Source organism: Cucurbitaria berberidis, assembly GCF_010015615.1.
Source record: "Cucurbitaria berberidis CBS 394.84 unplaced genomic scaffold K460scaffold_1, whole genome shotgun sequence".
Classification (NCBI taxonomy): domain Eukaryota; kingdom Fungi; phylum Ascomycota; class Dothideomycetes; order Pleosporales; family Cucurbitariaceae; genus Cucurbitaria; species Cucurbitaria berberidis.
The window spans coordinates 1,618,813-1,640,615 of record NW_024468935.1 but is presented as its reverse complement, the minus strand read 5'-3'; the positions used below and the strand labels follow the sequence as shown (position 1 = coordinate 1,640,615).

Below are 21,803 nucleotides of genomic sequence, written 5' to 3'. Positions count from 1 at the left end.
GCAGTCGGGAAGTATGGTAGCATTTGAAATATTATGCATTCTTAGCCGATAGTGAAAATGTACATATGCGAACGAATCAGGAGACTTTCTAGCCCCTGTCTCCTGGCAGAGCGATATTCGAGTCAATTCCCCTTGCCACCCGCACCCTTCTCACCCTTGGAGCCGGCGTTCCATCCATACTGTCAAGCCACCTCCTCACCCTGAAACGTAAGATAGCCCATCGAATCCTGCACCAGCCACGCGCACTGATCCACAGCCGTCCCACCACCCTAACAGATCTTGACTCCTAATCATCGCTATCGTACTCCTCATCATCCGCAAGGAGTGCAGGGTATTGTCTATTCCTAAGATCCTGTTCAAGACCCCCTTCGCTTTCGGGATCGACGTAGCCTTTTCCTCCAACGAGGGAGAGCAGTACGGGCAGGAGAATGAGTGCGTGTGTGGAAGCCCAGAGGACGAGGGCGACCCAAACGCGGAAATAGTAGATTTCGAAGATCTAGTCAAGATTAGCTAATATTCTGTGAAAAAGATGTAAGATGGATTGAAAATTGGCGATGGGTACATACTTTACTCCTGGTAAATGCCAACACCCCGACACCAAGAATCTTCGTAATCGTAATCCCGCTTACAACACTACTTGCTACATTCACCATCGCAGTCCATGCTCGCGCGTCGCGACCACGGAATCTATTCCGTGGCGCCTTGTCCATAGTCGCGCGGCTAGGGAATGTGAATGCGCGGGCAATATGTGCTGTGAACTCAACACTGATACCGACGGAGATGATGAGATTAACGAGTGAGACAGCGTTTAGCGAGACGCCCAAGATAGCCATGGACCCTATGATGGCAGACACTGTCATGCCGACGACTAGTGTTACGACAAGTGCGGTTGCGAGAGATCCGAGGAGAATAGTGGTGATTACCAAAACGGCAGCGAGGGCTGAGCCGATGAGTGCGCCGGCTAGGCGTACGATGGATATGTACTGGTCGAAGAAGATGTAGAACTTGGAATATGCGAAGACCTCCGTTTCCACATCTTGCGAGATCTCTCGAGAAATGCGACGGGCAGCCGTATAAGCGGCAATAAAGTCCTTCTGGGAACGAAGTGGGGTGTGCGCTGTGCGGAAGTGGGATGCTGGAATGGTGAGATGTTTCGAATCGATGACGAGAGCGTCTGAGTAGGCGGCTTTTCCGCCAAGAGGGCACTCTTCCGTGGTTGGGGCCTCGACCCAGCGTTCGAGGTAATGGATGAACTCCTCACCTTCTGGCATGCCGGATAAAGTCATGTTCCATGGTGGCTGTCGATCTTTGAAGCACGGGTTGCCCTTGCTATCGACGCAGCACTTCTCGTTTTGTGGATTGAGCCATAGGAAGAAGTCATCGAGCCAATTGGCCGCAGAGGCAGCAAGATGCGAGACCTCGGGTCTCTTGCGTTCGGCTTCGATGATATTTGCTAAGCTGGCTTGGTCGCAAGTCGAAAAACGACCACATAGCTCCTTTTGAGGTTTCCGCTCAGTAACGTTGAGATCTTTGGTAACAAAGTAGACTGGTGGGCCGACGTCGAGGTAGTCGTAAAGATCGTTGAAGTAAGGGATAAGGTACGAGTCGCTAGGAATAGCAATACGTTGATCGAGACCAAGCTCAACCCTGGGGAAGAGAGCGATGCCTGCGGTGAAAATAGCAAAGAAAACGGCAATGATACCGACCTTAGTTTTCTTCCCGAGGATGGCAGGCGCATATGTCTTGCGGATGAAGCGCTGTAGTCCACCCTCCTCAACAGCGCCATGACCCACGCCACCTAGATAGCCAGGATCTGCGCGCCCGACACGCACGAAGGGGAAACAATCGGCGCGATTTGTCTCAACGCGATGCTGATTGAGAGCGAGAACAGCGATGAACATGGTGACTTGAAGAATGGCGTTGATAAAGACGGCTCCAGCAGCATATGCAGCAAAGTTGCGAACAGCAGGCATTCCAACAGCGCACCCAAGAGCGAATGCTGTAGTTTCAGTAAGGGCAGAGAGCAAGATCGAGGGGCCCATTCGACCTAAAGCCCGCGAAACGCGGTCCGGTATGCTACCCTCAGGATGACTGATGTTGATACGCTCAAACTCGTGTACGATCAGAAAGATGTTGTCGACGCCGACAGCTAAGACCAGGAATGGAATGACTTCGGCGATGATCAAGGTAACTTTGATGCCAGCAGCAGAGAAAAGTCCGACCGAAGCGGAAACGGACATGAGGACAATGAGGATACCGACTATACCCAACATAAACTTGGACTGTACAAGTGCATTGGCTGGATTGCGGAGAACGGACCGTACTGTGAGCGTTGTAGAGCCGAGAGCAAGGGATGCATACAGGAACATGATGATGTAGCTCACCACAACGATCTTCGCATCTGTGTTGGTGCTCTTGTTCAGTTCTTGCTCGAGACTGACTTCGGTGTTGAAACTCAGTCGCAGGCCTCGCTTCTTAGCATCCTCAGAAACAAACTGCAAGTGATTTTTCAGCTCATTCTCGAAATCCATGGCGCGCTGTTCTTCTGGAGTGCCTTTGGGATGATTCTTCACAACCCATGTGACTACGAGCGCCTTGGCATCCAAGACACTCTCGTTGACGCCACCGAAGAGGAGATGAGGGTCGAGTGGCTGCTGGAAATCCGGCAAGCACTGTGTTGGATTGTCGACGCATTCCTGGAGGTCTTCCCGCCAGCTATGAGGCGATACATTGGCAAAGTCACCCTGAAAATATCCAGAAATGGATTGAACGACGCAAGCATCTCCTATGGGCTTGAAGCACACTTGGTCCAGGGTTACACCGGTTCCATAAGATTTGAGGCGTTGAATCTGATTTTCGACACCGAACCACCAGTCGAGAGTCTCGTAACTTAGCACAGGACCGGAGTCTCCCGAAGTATCATTGACAAGGAAGGCTTGCTCCGCACGGAAAAAGGGCCCAAACTTCTCATCGAAGAAAGCCTTCTCTTGAGCAGCAGCAGAGTCTGGTGAAACCCACAATCGGACGGGATCGGTTTCCACCTCAAATCGCATCCAACCCAAGCTCATTAGGGCGACCACAATAACGCTCGTGACAATGGTAATCACTGGGAATCGAGCACATACGTATCCAAGGCGACTGAACATGCGGTCGCACCAGGTGTTGATGAAGTAGTGCTTAGTAGGTCGGTCGAGCATGCCGACGTTGTGCACAATGTCACCCTCATCCTCATCGTCGCTTGGCTCCAAATCCTGCAACAGACGCATTCGCTCATTCTTGTGCTTGGAATGATTCTGGTAAGCGACATGGCCAGCGACAGCAGTGCACAGTAGCGCAAGGAAGAACGAATAGATGATGATGACGGCGAACGAGAGGCAGGGGAGAAGACCAACGTGGCACTGCTTTTCTTCTTGCACTTCTGGAAGCTCGGTACACGCTCCGCCGCAGTCCAGACAGGCGCATCGGTATAGCTCGTCGGTCGTGTTGCACGGGTACGCGTGCTTGTTCATGCCTTCCATGTCCGGGAACTGGGCCTCGTCTGGCCGCGGGAAGTTGATCTGGAAGGGAGATCCTAGGAACTTCTTGTCCCCTAGAAATTTAAGGAATTGTGTGTAGTTCTTCGCGCCGCCTCCAATGAAGTCCATGGCTTTGCCGTTTGTAGCACCAAACTTGACATCCTTGCAACTGTCGTAGAAGGTGGATGCGTACTCGTCCGACACTAGATAGTCTAGCTCTGTGACGAGAAACTTGTCTCCCTTCGGTTCGGTGCGTGTGACGTTGATGAAGGTGGACTGGTCTGGCGAACAGGTGAATGTGCAGAACTGGTTGTAGAAGTTCTCCTTGCAGGCTGGGCAGGCATTGATGATGGGGGTAGCGCGGTCGAGGTTCGTCTTGAGGGCGTCAAGCTGCTCTTCGACGCAGCATATGTCTGTGTCTGACCACTGGTCGCCGCAGATGTCAACCAGCTTCTTTCTAATGTCGTCATCTGGTGTTTTCGCCAGGCCGTTATCCGGACACGGCAGGTCTGAGCCGAAGAAGCCCTGCTTCCCACAATGCCCTCGTATTGCGCATCTTCCCTTCTCGTGCTTGGATGTGAGGTCTGGTCCAGCCAGCGCTGATCCGGCGAGAATGGCGAGCAACCCTACTGTTGTGACCCTCGGTCCTCGCGAGTGTCGCTGCACCATCTCGCGTGGTCCCGCCTAAGCGGCGTAACGAGTGGATATACGATTGTTTGCGCGTAGCAATTCCGCAAGTGCGAGATGTTGAAAGCACGTCGTGGTGATGTGGAGAACGAGGTGAGCCGAGGTGGCGGGCGGAGCTGTGCAGCTATGTCTTGCAGTGGGGAGAGCTATGATTGAAGAAACGAAAGCGGGAATAACAGATAGCAAGTTATGGAATAGCTACAGCTAGAGTCGTGTCGAAGAATGGGCGCAGTTCACAGACACAGTGCTGTGGTCGAGTCGTGGGTCGTGAGGCGCGCGCGGCGACAGGCAGCTGTTTGCTGCTGCAGCATCCCAACGTCACTGCTTGGCGCCGCTCAGGAACCAACACGGCGATCGTCACGCGCCGGAAGCCACAGCCGAAGCCTGGAACCCGTCTGGTCACATACCACCACACCACATCATCATCCACACAAGCATACGAAGCGCCCAACCATCTGTCTGTCTGTCTGTCTTCTGTGTTGTAACATTTGTTTCATTGCCAAATGTCCAGTCATGCTATCTAGTGTCATAAAGCCGTGGTATCAATATGTCCTTATACCGTCCATCCCTCCATCCTTGTCAATTGTCCAGTGTCTTCCGACGGGTATCCTTCGCTCCTATGTAAACCAAGAAACCATCTACTTGCGCAAATACTGCACAAGCTCGACAAGCTGCGAGCGCGTCTCATCCTCCAGCTGCTCCTCAGGCGATCCAAGTACCTGCTCGAAAATGGGCATCAATGTGGGCGTGAGCTGCTGGATCGTCGGCTCATTCTGCTGGTATAGCTTGACAATCATGCCGAACACAGGCTTGTTCTCCTCGTAGTCCTCGCGAAGCGGCAAGAGTTGCACGAGACGGGGGAGAACCTCGGAGATGGGGAGCTTGCTGGGATGCTTCGAGATGAATCTGCTAACACATCCTGCCGAGTTGTCAAGCAAGCGCGCCTGGTCCCGCGCATCAAGAAGGGGCTCAAGCTTGGAGAAAATGGTAGGCAACGACTTGAGGATCTCGTCGTCGTTCGTCGTCATCTCGCATAGGAGCCCAATACCATATACGGCATTGGACTTGGTGTCTGGGTCCTCGTCCGAGAGGCGGTGAAGGAGGAGCTTCAGGAGGGAACTCGTGTACGGCGTGCAGCCGGCACCCATGTTTCCGACGCACTCTGCAATGGTTCCGACAGCCGCGCTTCGCTCTGTCGACTCCTGGCTACTGGCGTACTTGACAATGGGCTTCTCGAACATCTTCCAGAGCTCGGTGAACTGCGAGCCCAAAGCAACCGAAAGGCATGTGACTACTTCCAGCGCTGTTTCAATGACGAGCCAGTCATACTCAGATGACTCATCAAGGATATCGTCCTCGCCCTCATCGCCAATATCTTGCTGGCACGGATGACGTTTCGTGATGACGGCAAGCAACTGCTGGCAGATGTCGGGAACGACAGTGCCATTTTCAGTCATGAGCGCAGCAGGTCCACAAAGCTTGAGAGTAGCCGCAACGTCGCGGTTGATATCGGTAACCGTGCCCCTAGACCATGTCAGTAACAATCTTGAAGAACAGTCATGACGTTATTTCAAATGGTAATGAAAAGAAGCTCAGACGTGATTTCGCTTTCACCTCAAGTGCACTTTGTGCATCGGAGTGAGCTGGGATTAACGAAGAATGTGTCATCTCGGCAAGTGTGGGGTTGTAGGGCTTGGCACAAAAAGAGTGTACGTACCGATCCATCTCATCTTGCCAGACAGACATAGTCGCTGTCATGACAAGGTTGCCGAGCTTCTTCAACTCCTCAGGCGGCTCAACTGTCAGCGGAAGACCAGGCTGCCACTTTGCCATACCATCGCCCTCAGCCATGCCGAAGAGGCAGGCAAAGGTGCGCCATAGCGTGCCAAGAGCAGCCTTACGGATGCCTTCATACGAATGATCTACAAGCTCCAACAGCTTTGTGACTGTGGTCTCGAGATATGGAATGTATTCGCGGCGAGTGTGGGTGATGATGTCTCCGTAGACTTCTGCTGCAATCTCCTTCTCCATGGCAACGGCAGAGACACCCTCGAGATCGTCCCAGTCTTCATCATCATCCTCATCCATAGCGGCCTCATTCAAGTCGCTGTCATCATCATCGTCGGAAGCAGCAGCCACCTTGATCTTGCGACCCTGAATGATAACCTCAGAGCCAGCTAATTCCGCAGCCTCTTCGCCAAGCTCGACATCATGACCAGTCTCTTCTTGCTCAAGGCAGTCCTGTAGACCCTTGACCGCGCCAGGAAGGTATTTGGCAAATTGCTCTTCATACACCTTTGCCATCGTGCTCCAGAGAATATAGCTAGTCTCGCGCAGGCGGGGATGATCCAAGTGGAGGGCCTCTTCGGAAGCCTCCATAAGAGGTAACACGTAGGGTTCGAACGGCTCAGGGCCAACAGCGGAGGCAAGCTTGCCCATGGCATCACAAGTGACGCCACGCAGATCAAGCTCATCCTGGCTGTCCTTGACCCTAACGTACGGTGACAGAGCGTTCATGGTCTGCTCAAAGTACGGGAGGAAAGCCTTCTCAGAAGCAGAGGCAATGGAGCCAACGGCGCCGATGGCTGCGCTCTTGACCTTCAAGTCCTCATGATGGAAAAGTTTGCTGAAGCGGGGAACCAGCTCTGGCACATACTTGCCAGCATCCTCTGGTTCAAGTCCCTCGATGAGTGAGTCGATGGCGTGGCAGCTACCTCGGATGATGGAAAGATTACGCTCATCTTCCGCGTTCTGTATAGTGCTGGCAGCAAGATCAAAGTTCTTGATCATGGCGGGGATGAGTCGGGCATGCTCCTTGCCAACGTCCTCGGCCAGGTCATCGGCCAAACGAGCAACACCGTTTAGTGCGGCAGCTCGGACCTTGAGCTCCGGATCTTCAAGCAGGTGCAGGACCATGGGCAGAATCTCGTTGAGTTGGGTAGCAATGAAGTCGGGTGCACCCTCTACGCACATGCCCAAGGCCAAGATACCAGCCTGGCGATAGTCGGGGTTTTGCGATGTGAAGTAGTTACCAAGGTTCTTGAGGAGGGGAATGACGACCTGGCTAGGAGGCAAGCTGGAGGCGAGAATGTCGAGGAGGCCAAGAGCGGAGCGAGCTGGTGTGACGTCCTCATCCTCGCTGGACAGGTCGCCCAACTCGGTGACGATATGCAGAGCCTTGAGAGTCAGCTCCTCACCGATCCTCAAAGCCTGAACCTTCAACTTCTTGAAGCGAACGCACTGCATGAGGAATGCAAGAGCCTGAGACCTGTAGTCGTCCTCGACGCTCGTGCTCGACGCAAGCTCAAGCATAAACTTGACGAGGTCGCCGAAGTGCTTCGCCAGAAGAGCAGAATCGCAAGCAAGAAGGGTCTGGAAGACTTCAAAGGCCTGCATTGCGCGGTCCTCATCGCCCTCGTCCACAGTGGCCTTCAAAACGGTCACCATGGCAGGAATGGAATCCTGGAACAGAGCAACCGACTTTGGATCCTCTTCAGGCTCCAGAAGCATGGCCAATCGACTCAGACCCAGAAGTGTGTTGATCCTGACCTCTACACTCTCAGGGTCTTGAATGGTAGTGCTGAAGAGCTTGTATAGGTCGGCTGGCTTTCCGGGGAAAGCGTCACCGACCGACTCCACCGTTGTCCAGATGATGTATGTTCCAACCTCACGGTGTCGGGCTGTCGGGCTTGTAGCGGCCTGGTGTAGATAGCCAGGTAAATCGGCCCACTCTCCCTCCTCAAAATCGTGTGCGGCAATAGCGGCGATCACGCGGGCAGCCGAGTGCCGAGTTAGGGTAACATCCTCGTTCAGAGTGAACTGGAACAGCTGGTTGCGGAGAGAGCTCTTCTGGTCCGCAGGCAGATCCGCCCAGTGCTTCGTCACAAGCTTCCTCGCTTCGACAGCGGCCAGCTGGCGAAGCTCAGACTTGGGGTGCCCACAAAGGATCTGAAGAAGGGCATTGAGGGAGGCGGGGGAGTTGTAGTAGTTCTTGTTAAGAGTGGAGGTAGCAGTCTTGACACGCTCGGTGTCGGCTGGGTAATGTTAGGATGGAGGCTTCGAGGCGAGTGAGGGAAAACTTACGCTGCAGAAGGCCCTCGAGCAACTGCACGAACTGTTGCTCGTCCATGGCGGTTGCTTTTACAGTAGATGTAATGTAAAAGGCAAGCCTTGGGAGATCAGTCGCAGAACAGCGAAAGACCAGAATTTTTTGACAATTGTGGAAGAAGAAGGAGTGTGCTGGACACCGAGGTGGGGAAGATTCGAAAAAAAGTTGGCGCCTCGCAGGGTCTGACCCGAAATGGTTTAGCCTGCAGAGGACGAAAACACGGCCAACACCCCAGCCAATGAATGGTGCTTTAGGAGGACAATACTCCAAGTGCCCGGCAATACAGTGGCAGTTTGTATTGTAATTGTAGGAGACGATGAGTCCAGCTGTCTAAAACACGCCAGCCAAGGCACCAGGGTCTCGTCCATTTGAAGGGACAATGGCCTGCGGACAGCCATGGCTCTGGTGACCCTCCCTGTCTCGTACATTTGAAGTACGGTTGGTGTCCCAACATAGCGGAGAAGCTACAACAGAGGATCAAGGACTTTCGTCTTCGACGCCGTGTCGTGGAAAGACAACTGGCACCATGCTTGAGATGTAGGTTGCGAATCCAACGCGCGTTGTTCCTTGCATGCTTGGACAGTGAGACCGAATCGGAGACGAACCGTGGCTAGGTGCGTAGGAGGATGGTAGAGTGTGGTAGATCAGGAGATGCTTGACGACGAGAAGACAGTGAATAGATACACTTGGTAGCCGATGGCAGAGGAGGACAGGAGAGACATGAAAGTCGAGACAGGTCCAGTGTTGATAGAAGGCGCTAGTGGGTGATCTGTGCGGCCAGCTGGTAGCAAAAACAGCAGGAGCAACGTTGGAACAGCACAAACTCGCCGCTGCCATCACCAAAACCGAGGGGCTTCTCTACCTACCACTACTTCTTCTACGCCCAACTCCACATTACCCCATCTCACCGCAGCCCACAGCTCACGTCCCCCGTATTCCACCTCTGGCATCTCCGTTTGAACTCTCCGCCTGCGACTCCATGGCTTCAGTATGTCCTAGCATCCCTCGACTTCCAATATCCTGCTTTCCAGGCTCCCCATATTGACTACCTCCAGCAAGCTCCCAACCAGCCGCGCCCGTATCCCGGCAGCTACCTCCCTAATGGTGGTGTTTCTGGCGCTCCATCCGGGCCTGCGCCTGGAGCCGTTCCGCTGCTCCCCAATCAAGGCCGCGTGATCCAGCAAGGCAGCGTCAGGGTGCTCTGCGTCGCGGACGTACGAGGTGAGAACATGACCACTATTCACAATTTGGCCTACTCGACTAACCTGGGACAGGAAACCTGCAATCGCTCAACCAGCTCGCCGCAGACGCACGGGCAAACTACATCATCCACACTGGCGACTTTGGCTTCTACGATGACCGCTCGCTCGATCGCATCGCCGAAAAGTGCGTTGATACACGCAGCTGCAGTGATGAAATCGAACAAGGCTGACTGGCGTAGGACACTCAAGCACGTCGCGCAGTACTCGCCCCTACTCTCTGATAACGTCAAGCGCTCCATCGCCTCCGCGCCGCCGCAACCGCCCGTCAAGGAACGTTTCGCACGGGAGCACCTGCCCCTCTCAGAGCTGCCCCTCTTTCTCAACAAGACCTATACACTGAATGTGCCCGTATACACTGTGTGGGGTGCATGTGAAGATGTGCAGGTCCTGGAGAAGCTGCGGTCCGGCGAATACAAGGTAGACAATCTGCACATCATCGACGAGGCGCACTCACGGCTGCTGGATGTGGGCGGCGTCAAGCTACGACTACTAGGTCTTGGTGGCGCAGTGGTCATGCACAAGCTGTTCGACAACGGCGAGGGCAGGACCACGATTGCAGGTGGCCAAGGCACCATGTGGACCACGCTGCTGCAGATGGGAGAGCTCGTTGACACGGCAAATCGCGTATACGATCCCACCGAGACCCGCATATTCGTCACACACGCTTCACCCGCACGTGAAGGCCTGCTCAACCAACTGTCCGTCACGCTGAAGGCAGACTTCTCTGTCTCGGCTGGTCTGCATTTCCGCTACGGCAGCTCGTACAACGAGTTCAGTGTCAATCCCACGCTCGACCATTACCGTGGCAAGCTTGCTGCCTCAAAAGCTTCCTTTAACGATGTCTGGGACACGGTCAAGACAGAGGTTGAGCCCGCAGTCGCGGACAGTGATTCACAACAGCGGCTGCTTGCGCTAGCCCTCGACATCGTCAACAAGATGCCCACCGTCGCAAATGGCGGCAACCCCTTTGGTGGCCCGGCTCCCGGTCCTCAGAGTGGCGTCATCGACGAGAGCGCTTTCAAGAATATGTGGAACTTCAACCTGGCAGATGCCGCTTACGGATGGCTTGTCTTAGACATTGACAATGGTAGAATCGGTACCGAGATGAGGGCCCAGGGTTTCAACTTCGCACACCGTGGTGGTAAGCTTGCGCCCGGGCAGACTCAGCCCACCGCGGCCAACGCTACCACTGGTCCTCCTGCCACCGTTCCTAGCCCTGCTGGTCAACCATCCCCAGCCCCAGGAGGTCCTCGCGGTCCTCCATCACACACTCCCCAACAACCCCGCCCAGCTGTCGCAACCCCACCAGTTCCTCAACAGCAACAGCAGATCAAGCCTGGCCAGCCTACACGGACAGGTCCTTCTCCTGCTCCTGCCGCTGCGTCCAAAGACCCTGTCAAGGCCGCTACCCCACAGCCGAGCACATCCACTAACAACGCGCCTGCCAATGCCGCCGCTGAGAAGGCCATCCCAAGCGAAGTGAAGCCTAATGGCACTGCTGCGCCAGAGAAAGGTCCTGCCTCGCCAGCGCCCAGGGAGCCAGTCGAGCGCAAGGAGAGCAAGGGGCTCTTCATCGCTGGCGTGAAAGACGAGGACGAAGCAAAGAGTCTACTTGCTGAGGAGGACAGGTCGAAGATCGAGAAGATGGAGAAGATTAAGCACTTCTTCGTCGCCCACTTTGCCACCCCAGCCGATATGCAAGGCGCACTCCGCCGCGTTTCTGATGATGTTAGGAATGCTCGAGGTGGCCCAGAGAAGCAAACTGTCAAGATCTACAACGAGCGTCCCAACAACGCCCCTAGGTACGGTGCCGGCAGCTGGCAAGCTAGCACCCGCGGCGGTGTCCAGAGCGGCGGCTACAGGAGCGGAGGCGCCTCGGACAGCGAAGGAGGACGTGGTGGTCGCGGTGGACTTCGTGGCGGCCGAGGTGGCGAGCGCGGTGGTCGTGGCGGCGAGCGAGGTGGTCGTGGAGGCCGCGGTGGAAGGGGATCCTTCAGAGGTGGAGCGGGCGAAGGTGCTCCTGCAGCATCAACGGGAGGCGAGTCATAAGAAGCATGACCGCATCCCTACACCCTAATCTACTCTGATACCCCTTCTCCGGTCTCTGCTAATGTAAGAGCAGGGCGCGCGCTAAAGGGCCTTAACATGTCTTCTACCGTCGTCTGCTATCCACATTAGCTATTTCCATGTTCGTTCAAGACGACGACTTCAAGCGGGCGCATGTCGTGTTTCTTTTCTTCGTACTCTTGGTAGAAGCGAAAAGGTGGTTGGCGTGGTTTTCGGTGTCCTCTTGTGGCTTGCTCAGCAGCGTATATAGCTTGGGAGTCAGTTACATGTGATCCATTTCCATTTGATTGGATCACGATAGGATACTGCGGTTTTGTCAGAGTAGCATGTATGTATTGTAATGTCGAAAACCCATAGAGGCCAATTTTTTGTTTATTGATTATGCATGTATGCGCGGTGAACTGTTCTCGACATCAGATCTAGTCATTGGATTTGTTGTTTGGCACCAGAGGTAATGCATCGATTTTATCACTTTTGTTGTCGACAGGGTGACAAAAGTCCCAACCAAGCCCTCCATACGTGTTTGGAACGCAAAATACAGAGATGTTCGGGAAGTTGTTGGGTGCGCTGGCATGCCTGGCTGCGACGCCTGTGCGATATAGGAGAGTGATTATCTCACTGCAGAGGCATGAGATTGCCGTATCCAAGCCCGGGGAAAGTGAGGGCGTTGAGAATAGGTGAACGTTGCTAATGAATTGAAGAACGGGTTTGCGGCTAGAACGAGTTAGGTGCTGATCATGTATGTTCCCGGTACCAACTTCATTTTCATGCTTATACGTATTCTCTCTGTATTGATAGTCTTTTTACACAGAAGGGTGTTTCAAGTCTAGTCTCGCTACACTACACCAAGTCGCAATATGCCAAAGCATGATATAAAAATATTCCGAATAAAACGACTTGCAACGTTTCCTTCCTCCTACAACATGGGTCGAGTAGTGAACTTGCTTCCTACACCACGTCCTTGCCTAGCTCATTCTAATCATAATTTCGAAATTCCCTTGTCAAGCCTACACTCATAGCTGATTCGGGTGACCGCTATCATTATAGCCATGTTTATCGACTTCTTCTTTAAACAGTTCTTGATGGTGTTATATATATGCTTGGGAGGTTCCCAAGTTCTCGAGATCATCATGTTCCGTTAGACGTTGAACTCACTCGAGTGACCCAGACAGAGCTTAATACGATGCGATTGTTCAGCCTGAGAATGCGTCATAGTATGCACTGTGCCATTCGGTCCATCCCACACTCTAGGCCGGGCGCATGTGTTTGTTTGTCCACGATGTCTCATCAGATTCTTCAGGCTTGCTTCGAACCATTAAAGACACGGGATTAAACTATTCCTCTTTGTCCGTCTCTAAGCCATCGCGTACAAGTGTTGTGAAGATTTGACCTTGGCCTCTCCTCGTGATCTACCCCTCCGAACCGACCTTTTCGGACGACTCTTCGACGATTAGTTTTTCTCATCATCCCCATCGTAACCAAGCTCTAGCGTCCACTCGACGTCATCCGCCTGTGGAGCCACCCTCTTTACCATTGGTTGTGAGCCATCCTACGAGCCCACCTCATCAGCCCAGCTGCGGCCTTTCTCCAGGGGCGATGGTAAGCCAAAAGACTCCTGCTTCTTGATGCTAGGTCGATCTTCTTCGCTGTTCTTGGTTTCCGAAGTCTTGCCCCTGATCGGGAAGTCAAGGACCTTGGGTGTATCGGTATCCTTTGGTGCGGCTGGAGCGGCCGAGGAAGGTAGTTCGGGGAAGTCTGTTGCAGAAGGCGGTTGCTGGTCTTGACGCTTCTTGTGCTCTGGCTGTCTCGATCCATCGTGGTCGCCCCGTCCACCTCTGCCACCTCGACCGCCTCGACCTCTGCCTCTTCCGCGATAAGACTGTGATGAACCGAATTCCTCAGTCTGCTCGCCGGCGAATCCGCTGTCGGCTGGCCTTGAAGGCGCAATGCCACCATGAGCTCCTCTTGCCGCACCCCGCTGCCTTTCTTCCCCAGTACCCGAGAAGCCTTCCTCCTTCTCAAAATCCCACTCTCTGCCCCCTTGCGCATTGAGCTTCCGCAGCCTGTTCTTCTCGCGCTCACCCATCATCTGCTGGCGGTTCTGGCGCTCTGCCTTCTGCTTTTCAGCGAGAACCTTCTTGCGTTCCACGTCCTGTTTTTTCAACACGGCTTCGCGAGCCTCGAATTTGGCCAGGTCAGCTTCTGCACGAGCGTGGGCAGTCTGCAAGGCCTCGTTTTTGGAGCGCATATTCGCAAGCTTGGTATTCAATTGTGCTTCAGTGAGACGCGTGCGTGCAGCACCGCCAGTCAACGTTCTGTCGCCACGGACAGAGTGTATAGGCTTCTCCTTGGGATCTGTGGGAGTAGATGACGTGGCTGGCGACTCTGTGGCCTCGGAAGTCGAGGCGTTGGCCGCTGCCGGCGAGGGCTCTGCTTCTTTTGGTGTCTCGCTGTGTGTCTTCTTCTCCCCTTCTTCTCGGATGTCTGTATTGTGGCCACCGCGACCACGACCTCGGCCCCTTCCTCGTCCACGGCCGCGACCTCCTCTTTCCGTGTTTCTGGGCTCTCTGGGTGTATGAGGTGGCAGGTGCGATTGAGGCGCAGTTGGAGGCTGGATGTCTTCGGGGATGAATTCGGCTGCAGATGCGTGCAGTGCTAGAGGGCTTTGCTCAACGACGGGTTCGGCTATGGGTATGATATCGTCGTCGAAGAAGAGGTCGTCGGTGCTTGCAGTCTGAGCGAATGGGTCTATTGACGGATCATCATAGGCGGGGTCATATGACATGGTAGCGGGCTAGTCGTGATGTTAATATGTATGTTGCAGTATGAGATGGTCTCAAAGAGGTCGTCTGAAGTATGGTGCTAGACTTACTGGAGGAGCGTAACTGGCTAGTATTGGCTCTGGCTCTGGCTCTGGCTGTGTGGGCGCATTCGATACTGCGGCCTCTTGCGTCTCGGTTGGTGCCGTTGGCTCTGTCGCCGATTCGGCCTTGGGCGCCCATCGTGATTGTAACATGATTTAACGAGCTGTAGTGTTATAATAAGCGGGAAAAATAGTGTGATTGTGTAACTGATGTGGGCTGGAGATGTGATGTTGAAACATGTGGTCAAATTATCTGCGGGAAAGGTCAAAGCTCCGCCCTAGATTCGAACTCCCCGCACTTTGTCTACACCCCTGCGTAATGCCTGCCATATCGTCGTATCTTTCTTTCCGTACCATCTGTACCTCGAGGAGACGACTTCAGGTCATGACACATCTCCTGTTGCTTTTGTTCAAAATGAAATCCACCGCCTGTCCGCCCTTCATACTGCGCACCATGCACGAAGCTTAAATACCCACGCCCGCCTCCACGCGCCTCCACTTCTGTCGGTCCTACTACAACTACCGTGATAGGCCGCGTGGACTTGGTTGTGTTGCTAGGTCCTATTCATTGCTGACTTCGTAGAATCGAGTCAAGCTATGCTTTTATATGAAGACTTTGATCATTCCACTGCTTTGCCATCGACCGTTCTTCAACTCTCTTTCGCTTTGACGCTTCTTAGACAAACATGACATCCACCATGAAAGCAGCACAGTTCTTCGGTCAGCGGGACATTCGCGTCGTCGAAATAGCAAAGCCTCAACCAAAAGATCACGAAGCGCTCGTTGCCATCGAGTGGTGCGGCATCTGCGGTAGTGATCTGCACGAATACCTTCACGGTACACACTCAGTGCTGACGCCTTCTGCTAGACTTCAGCTGACCTTGCCAAAGGGCCCCTCACCATTCCGACCAAGGAACGCCCACACGCCATCACAGGAGAGCACATCCCCATCACCATGGGCCATGAATTTTGCGGGCGCGTCATCAGCGCCCCCTCCGGTTCAAGCCTGACCTCGGGCCAGGCAGTCATGGTCGACCCGCGCATCTACTGCAGCAAGTGCTCTCGATGTAATACTGGCGGTACCCAAGGATGCACTACAGGAGGCTTCAAAGGCCTCTCAGGGACCGGCGGCGGCTTCTCAGAAACCGTTGCGATCGATGCGAAGCTATGCTATCCGCTCCCTGACTCTGTAGACTTGAGTCTGGCTGCACTAATCGAGCCCCTGGCTGTGGCATGGCACGCAATTTCGTTATGTGGGGTACCGGACTGGACGAACAAATCCGCCCTGATCCTAGGAGGCGGGCCCGTGGGCATCGCACACATCTTCGTCCTTCGGTCCCTTGGGTGCAAGCAGATCTACGTTTCAGAACCGACGGACTCACGTGCTGCTCAAAACAAAACGGTTGCAGATGCAGTGTTCAATCCAATCAAGGACGATGTTGGCGATAAGTGTCGTGACCTCACTAGAGGCGAGGGTGTCGATACTGTTTTCGATTGCGCGGGCATTCAAAATGGCATGGGCGCAGGTATGGATGCACTGCGATTCCAGGGAACATATATGGCAAGTCTACGCGGTATAATGTGCCTACTGTCTTCGGACAGCTTTGAACATGTACCTATTCTTTCATCAACACTTGCTAACTTGCTATAGGTATGTCAATCTTGTTCCTAAACCTTGCTCTGTAGCATTGGCTTCACAAAGCTCGAGACACTACCTCTTATAGGAGCATACACTAATTTCACCGCGTGGTAGAACGTAGCTCTATGGCCGACGCCGGTAAGTGTACTGGGACACCTACGTACTCGCGAGACTAAAATCTCGCAGATGGTCATGCCATTTTACCCACTCATGTCAAAAGAGATTACGACAAAGTGCAGTCTAGCCTATAACGACAAAGACTTCAATGATACAACTGATGCCTTTGTTGCAGGTTAGTTCCATAATTGAAAATATGGTTCTGGATTAACAGCATCTAGGCAAATTCAAGGGAATTGAGCTCATGGTAACTAGTCGCATTCACATCGATGACATATCGAAGAAAGGCTTCGATGAATTGGTAACGAACAAGGATCAGCATATCAAGATCCTAGTGACTCCTGATAAGTCGATGGTTTAATTTGTACAAGACTCTAGGAGGCATATCTTACACACTCCTATGTGTTTCAAACCCGTCTTGGAACCGCTGTAAGCAGGCAATGAGAAGTGCAGCCTGGGTCGGGCGTTCTTTCAGTCAAGCTAGCTAATGATAGCTCGAAGAGGTAGTAGTACTTATAAGTGCATCAACAGAAGTGGCTTCTGGCACCTGCCTCTTGTATGACACAGCTCAGCTAACTTTCCGTCATCTCGGAGGGGCGTATTCTAAAGTCTGTTTCAACTATACACTGACGCCTCTTCCCTTTTTTTAACTGTCCATGCGAGTCCTACACCCAATTGCGAGACTCTGCGCTTCCTAACTACCTAAAATATAATAACAATGAGAACTAATGCCGGGCGTAGACATTAGCATACCGCTGACACATGTAAGCTGCGGGAAAATAAAGGGCCGCTGAGGGGTAACAACACAGATCCCCCCTTATAAGTAATCATTGCCTTTTGAATTAGCTTTTCGTATTGCCTTGAAAACATCAACTGACTACTTCACTTCAACGCTCTCCAACATCATGTCGAAACGTTCAGGCCCTCTAGCCCCTGGTGTGGCTTTCATCATAGGCGGAGCACGAGGTCTCGGAAACGCGGTCGCTGTGTCATTTGCCAAAGAAGGAGCAAGAGGCGTGGTGCTTGTGGATATCCAAGACGAGCAGACGTTTGCTGAAGGACAGAAAAACGTCGAGGAATATGGGACTGAGGTAAGGTCGTCGCTCACTCAATTTTCTTAATAGTATGCTAACTCTCTAAAGTGCCTTCGCATCCGTGCCGATGTAACAAAAGAGGCGGACGTGGAGCAGGCCGTTCAACAAGCAGTCGAAAAATTCGGCCGCATAGACTACGCAGCCAACTTCGCCGGCATCCTCGGACCCAGAGACCCCATATCCGAGATTTCCCTACCCGAGTGGCAGAAGACGCAAGACGTAAACTCCACTGGTATGCTCGTCGCCACAAAGTATGAGATGCGCCAGATGATGAAGCAGGCTTCGATCGACGGCATCGAGGAAGGCCGCGTTCCTCAACAGGGTTCGATAGTGAACTGCGCCAGTGTAAATAGTCTATTCAGCGTAGCTGGAACGGTAGCGTACACGGCTTCAAAACATGCATGCCACGGAATTACCAAGGCAGCTGCTCTCGAAGGCCGGACACATAACATCCGCGTCAACGCCGTGTCCCCTGGGTTCCTGCCGACAAAGCTGGTAGAGATGGGCGAGGACGAGGAAGCGAACGAAGCATGGAAGACACTGTGGCGAGGGTTAACAAATAGGCAAGGGAGAAATGCAACGTTAGAGGAGGTGGGAGATGTTGTCGTGCTTCTGAGTCTGCCGAGGATGAGCTTGGTTAATGCGCAGAATTTGTTCATTGATGGCGGATTCACTATAAATGCAGGGAACTTCTAGAGATCAGTTAACAGTTTATGTGGAATTGGAATTGAATGTAGCTGCTGATTACTGTTTGACAAGTTTAATTTTGTTTCCATATACAATGTTTGTACGAGGTCGTCAACCCAAATAAGTACCAAGGAACTCATTAAAGCTGAATCAAGGTCTTATTAACTGTTACTAACCACCTTGATTCGACATCTGTACCATGGAAACCAATGAGAAAGACAAATATAGTTGCTGCTACTGGATTTTTTTCAAACCGCGGCTCATAACGCCCATCCATCCATGCATCGCAATGTGAAGATCCAAACCCGTATATGCTATTTCGCAAAACTCAAAATGGCCCCAGGGAAATGAATATGAAATATAGAAATCGGTGCAATGGTCACATCGCCAATCTTACGCTGCAAGCATATTGATGCCCAAGCCCATATGATTGGCAAGCTTTCGCATAAGGTCGGCATCTGGGCAGGACCAGTGGATGCCAGGGAAAATATAACCACTACCAACTCGTACTGGCGAAGTAGAGTGATGTGTGAGTGGCGTGCACACTCGGTCTTCGAAATAGGAGGAAGCTCGACTATGCTTCGCGCTACTAGAAGCCGAGTTGCCGGAAGACTCGATGCCCAGCATACGCTTCAGCTTGTTGGAAGATGTATCCGATGTGGTGTACACCGATAGCGAGTTTATATCGCGGGTGACATTGTTCTCCGATTCCTTGACATTGTCTCTGCGCTCTTTTACCTTCATGCTAATGATGGCAGGATCACCGTTGGGAAGAGTAACGAAAGGAACGAACGTGTTGGCCTTCGGATTCAATGAGCTGTTGGAGCTCAGGTTGTGAATAACCTTGCTATTGGTGCTAGATGCAACGGAGAAGAGCTGCTCGATGGAGATGGTATGCCCGTGACGAAAGCACTGAACTGCTTGTTGCGTCTCGATTGACTCAAGAGTGCGTGAGCTGGTTGGGTGAGATGTGCCCACCTTCTTGGCACCAGTGCTAGAGACCATAGTGAAGAGTTGGTCGATTGTAACTTCCTTCTCTTTCGTCTCCACCGTGCATGTCTTGGGTGTGATTGGGGTGGAGCAGATTTCGTTCTCAGTGAGTGTTCGTACAGCCAGAACGTCCAAGATAATCTCAAAGCCGTTATCGTCAAGGCACTTGATACGCGATGACGAGTCATCAATGTCGAGACCATCTAGATCCTCTAGACCAGCGATATCATCTTCAACTCCGATGTCCTGATGGAACTCAGCATCGGCAGGAGCCGCAAAATTCAGACGTGCCAGCATCTGGTTGGGAGTCTCCATGTTGTTGTAGAGCGCAGACTCGAGGGCTTTACGGTGTGCATGGATGTCGAAGATCTGGGTTGAAGACACATCCAAGATAACTTCCGTGGCTTTCTTCGGCTTGTTCTTCTCAGCAGCAGCAACGCGTTTAGCAGTTTGCTTCGCCTTCTGTACCTTCTTATGGTCTTTCAGACCCTTCATCTTCTTGTTGAAATCGTTGGACATGTCGATGGATATGCTAGTGATTGATTGCTGTAAATTTGGTTAGAGATTGAGTTAATATAATTCGAAACTCGGTGGGATTTAGTGATTAAGTACTTTAGGGGACGATAAGAAGCTCACCTTGTGAGGTAACTACGTACGTTGTGAAAATATACTTTGTACGTAGTGAAGATATACGTTGTACGTTGTGAAGGTATAATTGGCGCTTTGTAAGAAAGCGTTTCGCACGTTGTGAACAAATAAGACGAGACCGACGGCGTGAGCTATGTAGTCGCGTAGATGAATAGTAAGCGTGACGGTAGTAGTGCGTATGTTTTGAAGAAGTAGGGTCGAAAGAGATTATGTATAGGTTTGGTTGGCCACGGGCTTGGAAATCGTCAGGTTGACGAGGTATAGTCGCAGTGTGCTGGGTCGAGAGAACTGGCTGCGGAGGAGGTCGTTATGTACACATTGTGCGTTGTTTGCGAGCTTTCCCTTTGACGTATAACCACTGGTGCATTCTGACGCTAGACCAAATAGGAAATTACTTGATGCAGTGTCCGGTGTTGCTAGGTCAATGTCGACAGCATGGGGGAAATGAATGACGTAGCGGGTAAGAGAGGCGCCAATACCAGGCGTTAGTATTGCATGTGAACGCACTTCTGTGGTACTTTCCCAATGTATACTGAAAATTGCTACACGCAAAACGTCTAATGATTTCTTTTATAATGGCCTTGCGTCTCAAGAGTACTTATTGAGCCATGGTTCATTTCTAGACTAATTTTAAGTGCATGGAGGTTCGTGATTATGTTACTGTTTTCAGAATTGGTCAAGCCAACGGTGAACTATGGTATCAAAAACGAAGCTTTTCAAAGCTCTGTTCGATGGATCCTACACTTTCACTCACATTTCGTGGTAGAAGTTTCAGTTTGGCAATATGGGCCTACTCCATCCGGCGTAGGCGTAGCATCGTGAGCGATGAGGTCAATCCCAATGAGTGTGATGAAAGACCCAGAAAGAACGGGCTCCAATCGCCTCGGACTGACCACATGAGGCAAAACCTATGTCTAGTCGATGCTGATGGGGTTGTCCTTCATTCCTCCGTCTCATCACTCGTAAGGGCGGGTATAGTTACGAGGAGTGCAGCATGCGAGTATAGAGCGTCTACGCCGGCTTGATTTCCATACTATGTAGATTAGCACTCGCTCATATGTGAACTGGTCAAATTACTCACCGTCAGGTGCACCATGTCGAGGGCACTATGGAGAGGCGCATTTACCCAGACAATTTCCACGAAGCGATCACTCCATTGTTCGATAACGTCGTCGATGCTTTCTTCATCACACACACCGATCTCTGTAGGCCAATGTCCTCCAAGGCTACCCATTGCAGTATCCGTGTCGCTTCGCGAATCGCTTCGCGTGTCAAGAATTGCACGTACACTAATGTCCAAGTCGAGAGCCTTGAATACGTTATCCACTCACCCCAGATCTAGTATTCCCCGCATAGAACTGGATTTCTTGCAAGCTTGATCAAATTGCAAGCTCCAACAGGCTTACTCTGTTGGCGCCCAACCGCAAACCGTCGAATGTCGGCACGTCTCGGTCGTTCATCCTCTTGCTCTAAGGTCAAAGCATTAGAGACACTAATATTCCTGCACAAGGATTTTTCAACATCGAGTCAGCGAGTCTGGGAGCCTTTGCGGACCTCATTGATCACGACTGGTTACAACTGAACAGCTGTATAGGATATCTCTAGCGGATCGCCACGTGGGTGGCTGTCACGTAAACGCCAAGGAAGGATAGTCTGTGCCAGGATAGAGTATATTATTTACCTAGCAGCTAGTTTAGCTTAATAAAACTTATAAATATAGATTATTACTTTTATATTATAATAAATTAGTAGCTAAAGCATTTAACAATTTTTATATTTTTTATAATTTTAGTATAGCTAACTGCAATTTGCGCAGCCTTAAAATTAAAGTAGCATTTTAGCTTTATATTACTAGAAATTTTATACTTTAATATAACTAATTTTAAATTAAATTTTAAAATTAAGTATATAATTATATTTTATTATATACTTAGCAAGCAGCATTGCAGGAGCTTTATAATTTATATAATAATTATATTTTTATAAAAATATATTTAATACTATTGCTAAAATACTAGCTTATTATAATAAATAAATATTGCACTAGCATAGCTACTAAAAACTGCTAAGTATAGCAAGTACTTTTTTAAAATTTTTTTAAAAATAGTAATATAATAATTTTAAAT

At 51.6% G+C, this 21,803-nt stretch overlaps 9 protein-coding genes across 9 annotated transcripts; 3 read left to right on the top strand and 6 right to left on the bottom strand.

Annotated features, from left to right (window-relative positions):
• Positions 1 to 60: 60 nt before the first annotated feature.
• K460DRAFT_11450 (multidrug efflux transporter AcrB transmembrane domain-containing protein) lies at positions 61 to 4,541 on the bottom strand. Its single transcript, XM_040926576.1, has 2 exons — positions 567 to 4,541; positions 61 to 496 (listed from the first exon to the last, which is right to left on the bottom strand). The coding sequence occupies exons 1-2, from the start codon at positions 4,182 to 4,184 to the stop codon at positions 287 to 289; spliced, it is 3,828 nt and encodes a 1,275-aa protein (XP_040792741.1). The 5' UTR covers positions 4,185 to 4,541; the 3' UTR covers positions 61 to 286.
• A 299-nt stretch (positions 4,542 to 4,840) lies between these two features.
• K460DRAFT_372513 (ARM repeat-containing protein) lies at positions 4,841 to 8,331 on the bottom strand (the record flags this gene model as incomplete). Its single annotated transcript, XM_040934515.1, has 3 exons — positions 4,841 to 5,726; positions 5,920 to 8,236; positions 8,286 to 8,331. 3 exons carry the CDS (start codon positions 8,329 to 8,331, stop codon positions 4,841 to 4,843), a joined length of 3,249 nt encoding a protein of 1,082 aa, XP_040792740.1.
• Positions 8,332 to 8,559: 228 nt separating this feature from the next.
• K460DRAFT_11417 (uncharacterized protein) lies at positions 8,560 to 9,226 on the bottom strand. Its single transcript, XM_040926575.1, has one exon. It carries the CDS (start codon positions 9,145 to 9,147, stop codon positions 8,788 to 8,790), a length of 360 nt encoding a protein of 119 aa, XP_040792739.1. The 5' UTR covers positions 9,148 to 9,226; the 3' UTR covers positions 8,560 to 8,787.
• K460DRAFT_381983 (uncharacterized protein) lies at positions 9,195 to 11,621 on the top strand (the record flags this gene model as incomplete). Its single annotated transcript, XM_040935386.1, has 5 exons — positions 9,195 to 9,298; positions 9,366 to 9,531; positions 9,585 to 9,696; positions 9,752 to 11,412; positions 11,443 to 11,621. The coding sequence occupies exons 1-5, from the start codon at positions 9,290 to 9,292 to the stop codon at positions 11,619 to 11,621; spliced, it is 2,127 nt and encodes a 708-aa protein (XP_040792738.1). The 5' UTR covers positions 9,195 to 9,289.
• Positions 11,622 to 13,188: 1,567 nt separating this feature from the next.
• Positions 13,189 to 14,655, bottom strand: K460DRAFT_275246 (uncharacterized protein; the record flags this gene model as incomplete). Its single annotated transcript, XM_040928024.1, has 2 exons — positions 13,189 to 14,433; positions 14,512 to 14,655. 2 exons carry the CDS (start codon positions 14,653 to 14,655, stop codon positions 13,189 to 13,191), a joined length of 1,389 nt encoding a protein of 462 aa, XP_040792737.1.
• Positions 14,656 to 14,857: 202 nt separating this feature from the next.
• Positions 14,858 to 16,856, top strand: K460DRAFT_360999 (GroES-like protein). The gene is made up of 5 exons (XM_040932376.1): positions 14,858 to 15,339; positions 15,393 to 16,063; positions 16,256 to 16,279; positions 16,328 to 16,433; positions 16,480 to 16,856. Exons 1-5 carry the CDS (start codon positions 15,189 to 15,191, stop codon positions 16,617 to 16,619), a joined length of 1,092 nt encoding a protein of 363 aa, XP_040792736.1. The 5' UTR covers positions 14,858 to 15,188; the 3' UTR covers positions 16,620 to 16,856.
• Positions 16,717 to 18,113, top strand: K460DRAFT_11469 (NAD(P)-binding protein). The gene is made up of 2 exons (XM_040926577.1): positions 16,717 to 17,349; positions 17,401 to 18,113. Exons 1-2 carry the CDS (start codon positions 17,164 to 17,166, stop codon positions 18,046 to 18,048), a joined length of 834 nt encoding a protein of 277 aa, XP_040792735.1. The 5' UTR covers positions 16,717 to 17,163; the 3' UTR covers positions 18,049 to 18,113.
• Positions 18,114 to 18,432: 319 nt separating this feature from the next.
• On the bottom strand, positions 18,433 to 19,548 carry K460DRAFT_400251 (uncharacterized protein; the record flags this gene model as incomplete). Its single annotated transcript, XM_040936309.1, has 1 exon — positions 18,433 to 19,548. The coding sequence occupies one exon, from the start codon at positions 19,546 to 19,548 to the stop codon at positions 18,433 to 18,435; it is 1,116 nt and encodes a 371-aa protein (XP_040792734.1).
• A 1,069-nt stretch (positions 19,549 to 20,617) lies between these two features.
• K460DRAFT_400250 (uncharacterized protein) lies at positions 20,618 to 20,911 on the bottom strand (the record flags this gene model as incomplete). The annotated part of the gene is made up of 2 exons (XM_040936308.1): positions 20,618 to 20,710; positions 20,759 to 20,911. The coding sequence occupies 2 exons, from the start codon at positions 20,909 to 20,911 to the stop codon at positions 20,618 to 20,620; spliced, it is 246 nt and encodes an 81-aa protein (XP_040792733.1).
• Between the last annotated feature and the right edge of the window lie 892 nt (positions 20,912 to 21,803).

What these genes read in the sequence shown, in the direction of transcription:
- K460DRAFT_11450 (XM_040926576.1), bottom strand. Translation starts at nt 4,184, where the DNA reads ATGGTGCAGCGACACTCGCGAGGACCGAGGGTCACAACAGTAGGGTTG. An exon ending in TGGCATTTACCAGGAGTAAA is followed by an intron (nt 497 to 566) that starts GTATGTACCCAT and finishes AATCTTGACTAG; the next exon opens with ATCTTCGAAATCTACTATTT.
- K460DRAFT_11417 (XM_040926575.1), bottom strand. Translation starts at nt 9,147, where the DNA reads ATGGCAGCGGCGAGTTTGTGCTGTTCCAACGTTGCTCCTGCTGTTTTT.
- K460DRAFT_360999 (XM_040932376.1), top strand. Translation starts at nt 15,189, where the DNA reads ATGACATCCACCATGAAAGCAGCACAGTTCTTCGGTCAGCGGGACATT. An exon ending in GATTCCAGGGAACATATATG is followed by an intron (nt 16,064 to 16,255) that starts GCAAGTCTACGC and finishes ACCGCGTGGTAG; the next exon opens with AACGTAGCTCTATGGCCGAC. An exon ending in TAGCTCTATGGCCGACGCCG is followed by an intron (nt 16,280 to 16,327) that starts GTAAGTGTACTG and finishes AAAATCTCGCAG; the next exon opens with ATGGTCATGCCATTTTACCC.
- K460DRAFT_11469 (XM_040926577.1), top strand. Translation starts at nt 17,164, where the DNA reads ATGTCGAAACGTTCAGGCCCTCTAGCCCCTGGTGTGGCTTTCATCATA. An exon ending in TCGAGGAATATGGGACTGAG is followed by an intron (nt 17,350 to 17,400) that starts GTAAGGTCGTCG and finishes AACTCTCTAAAG; the next exon opens with TGCCTTCGCATCCGTGCCGA.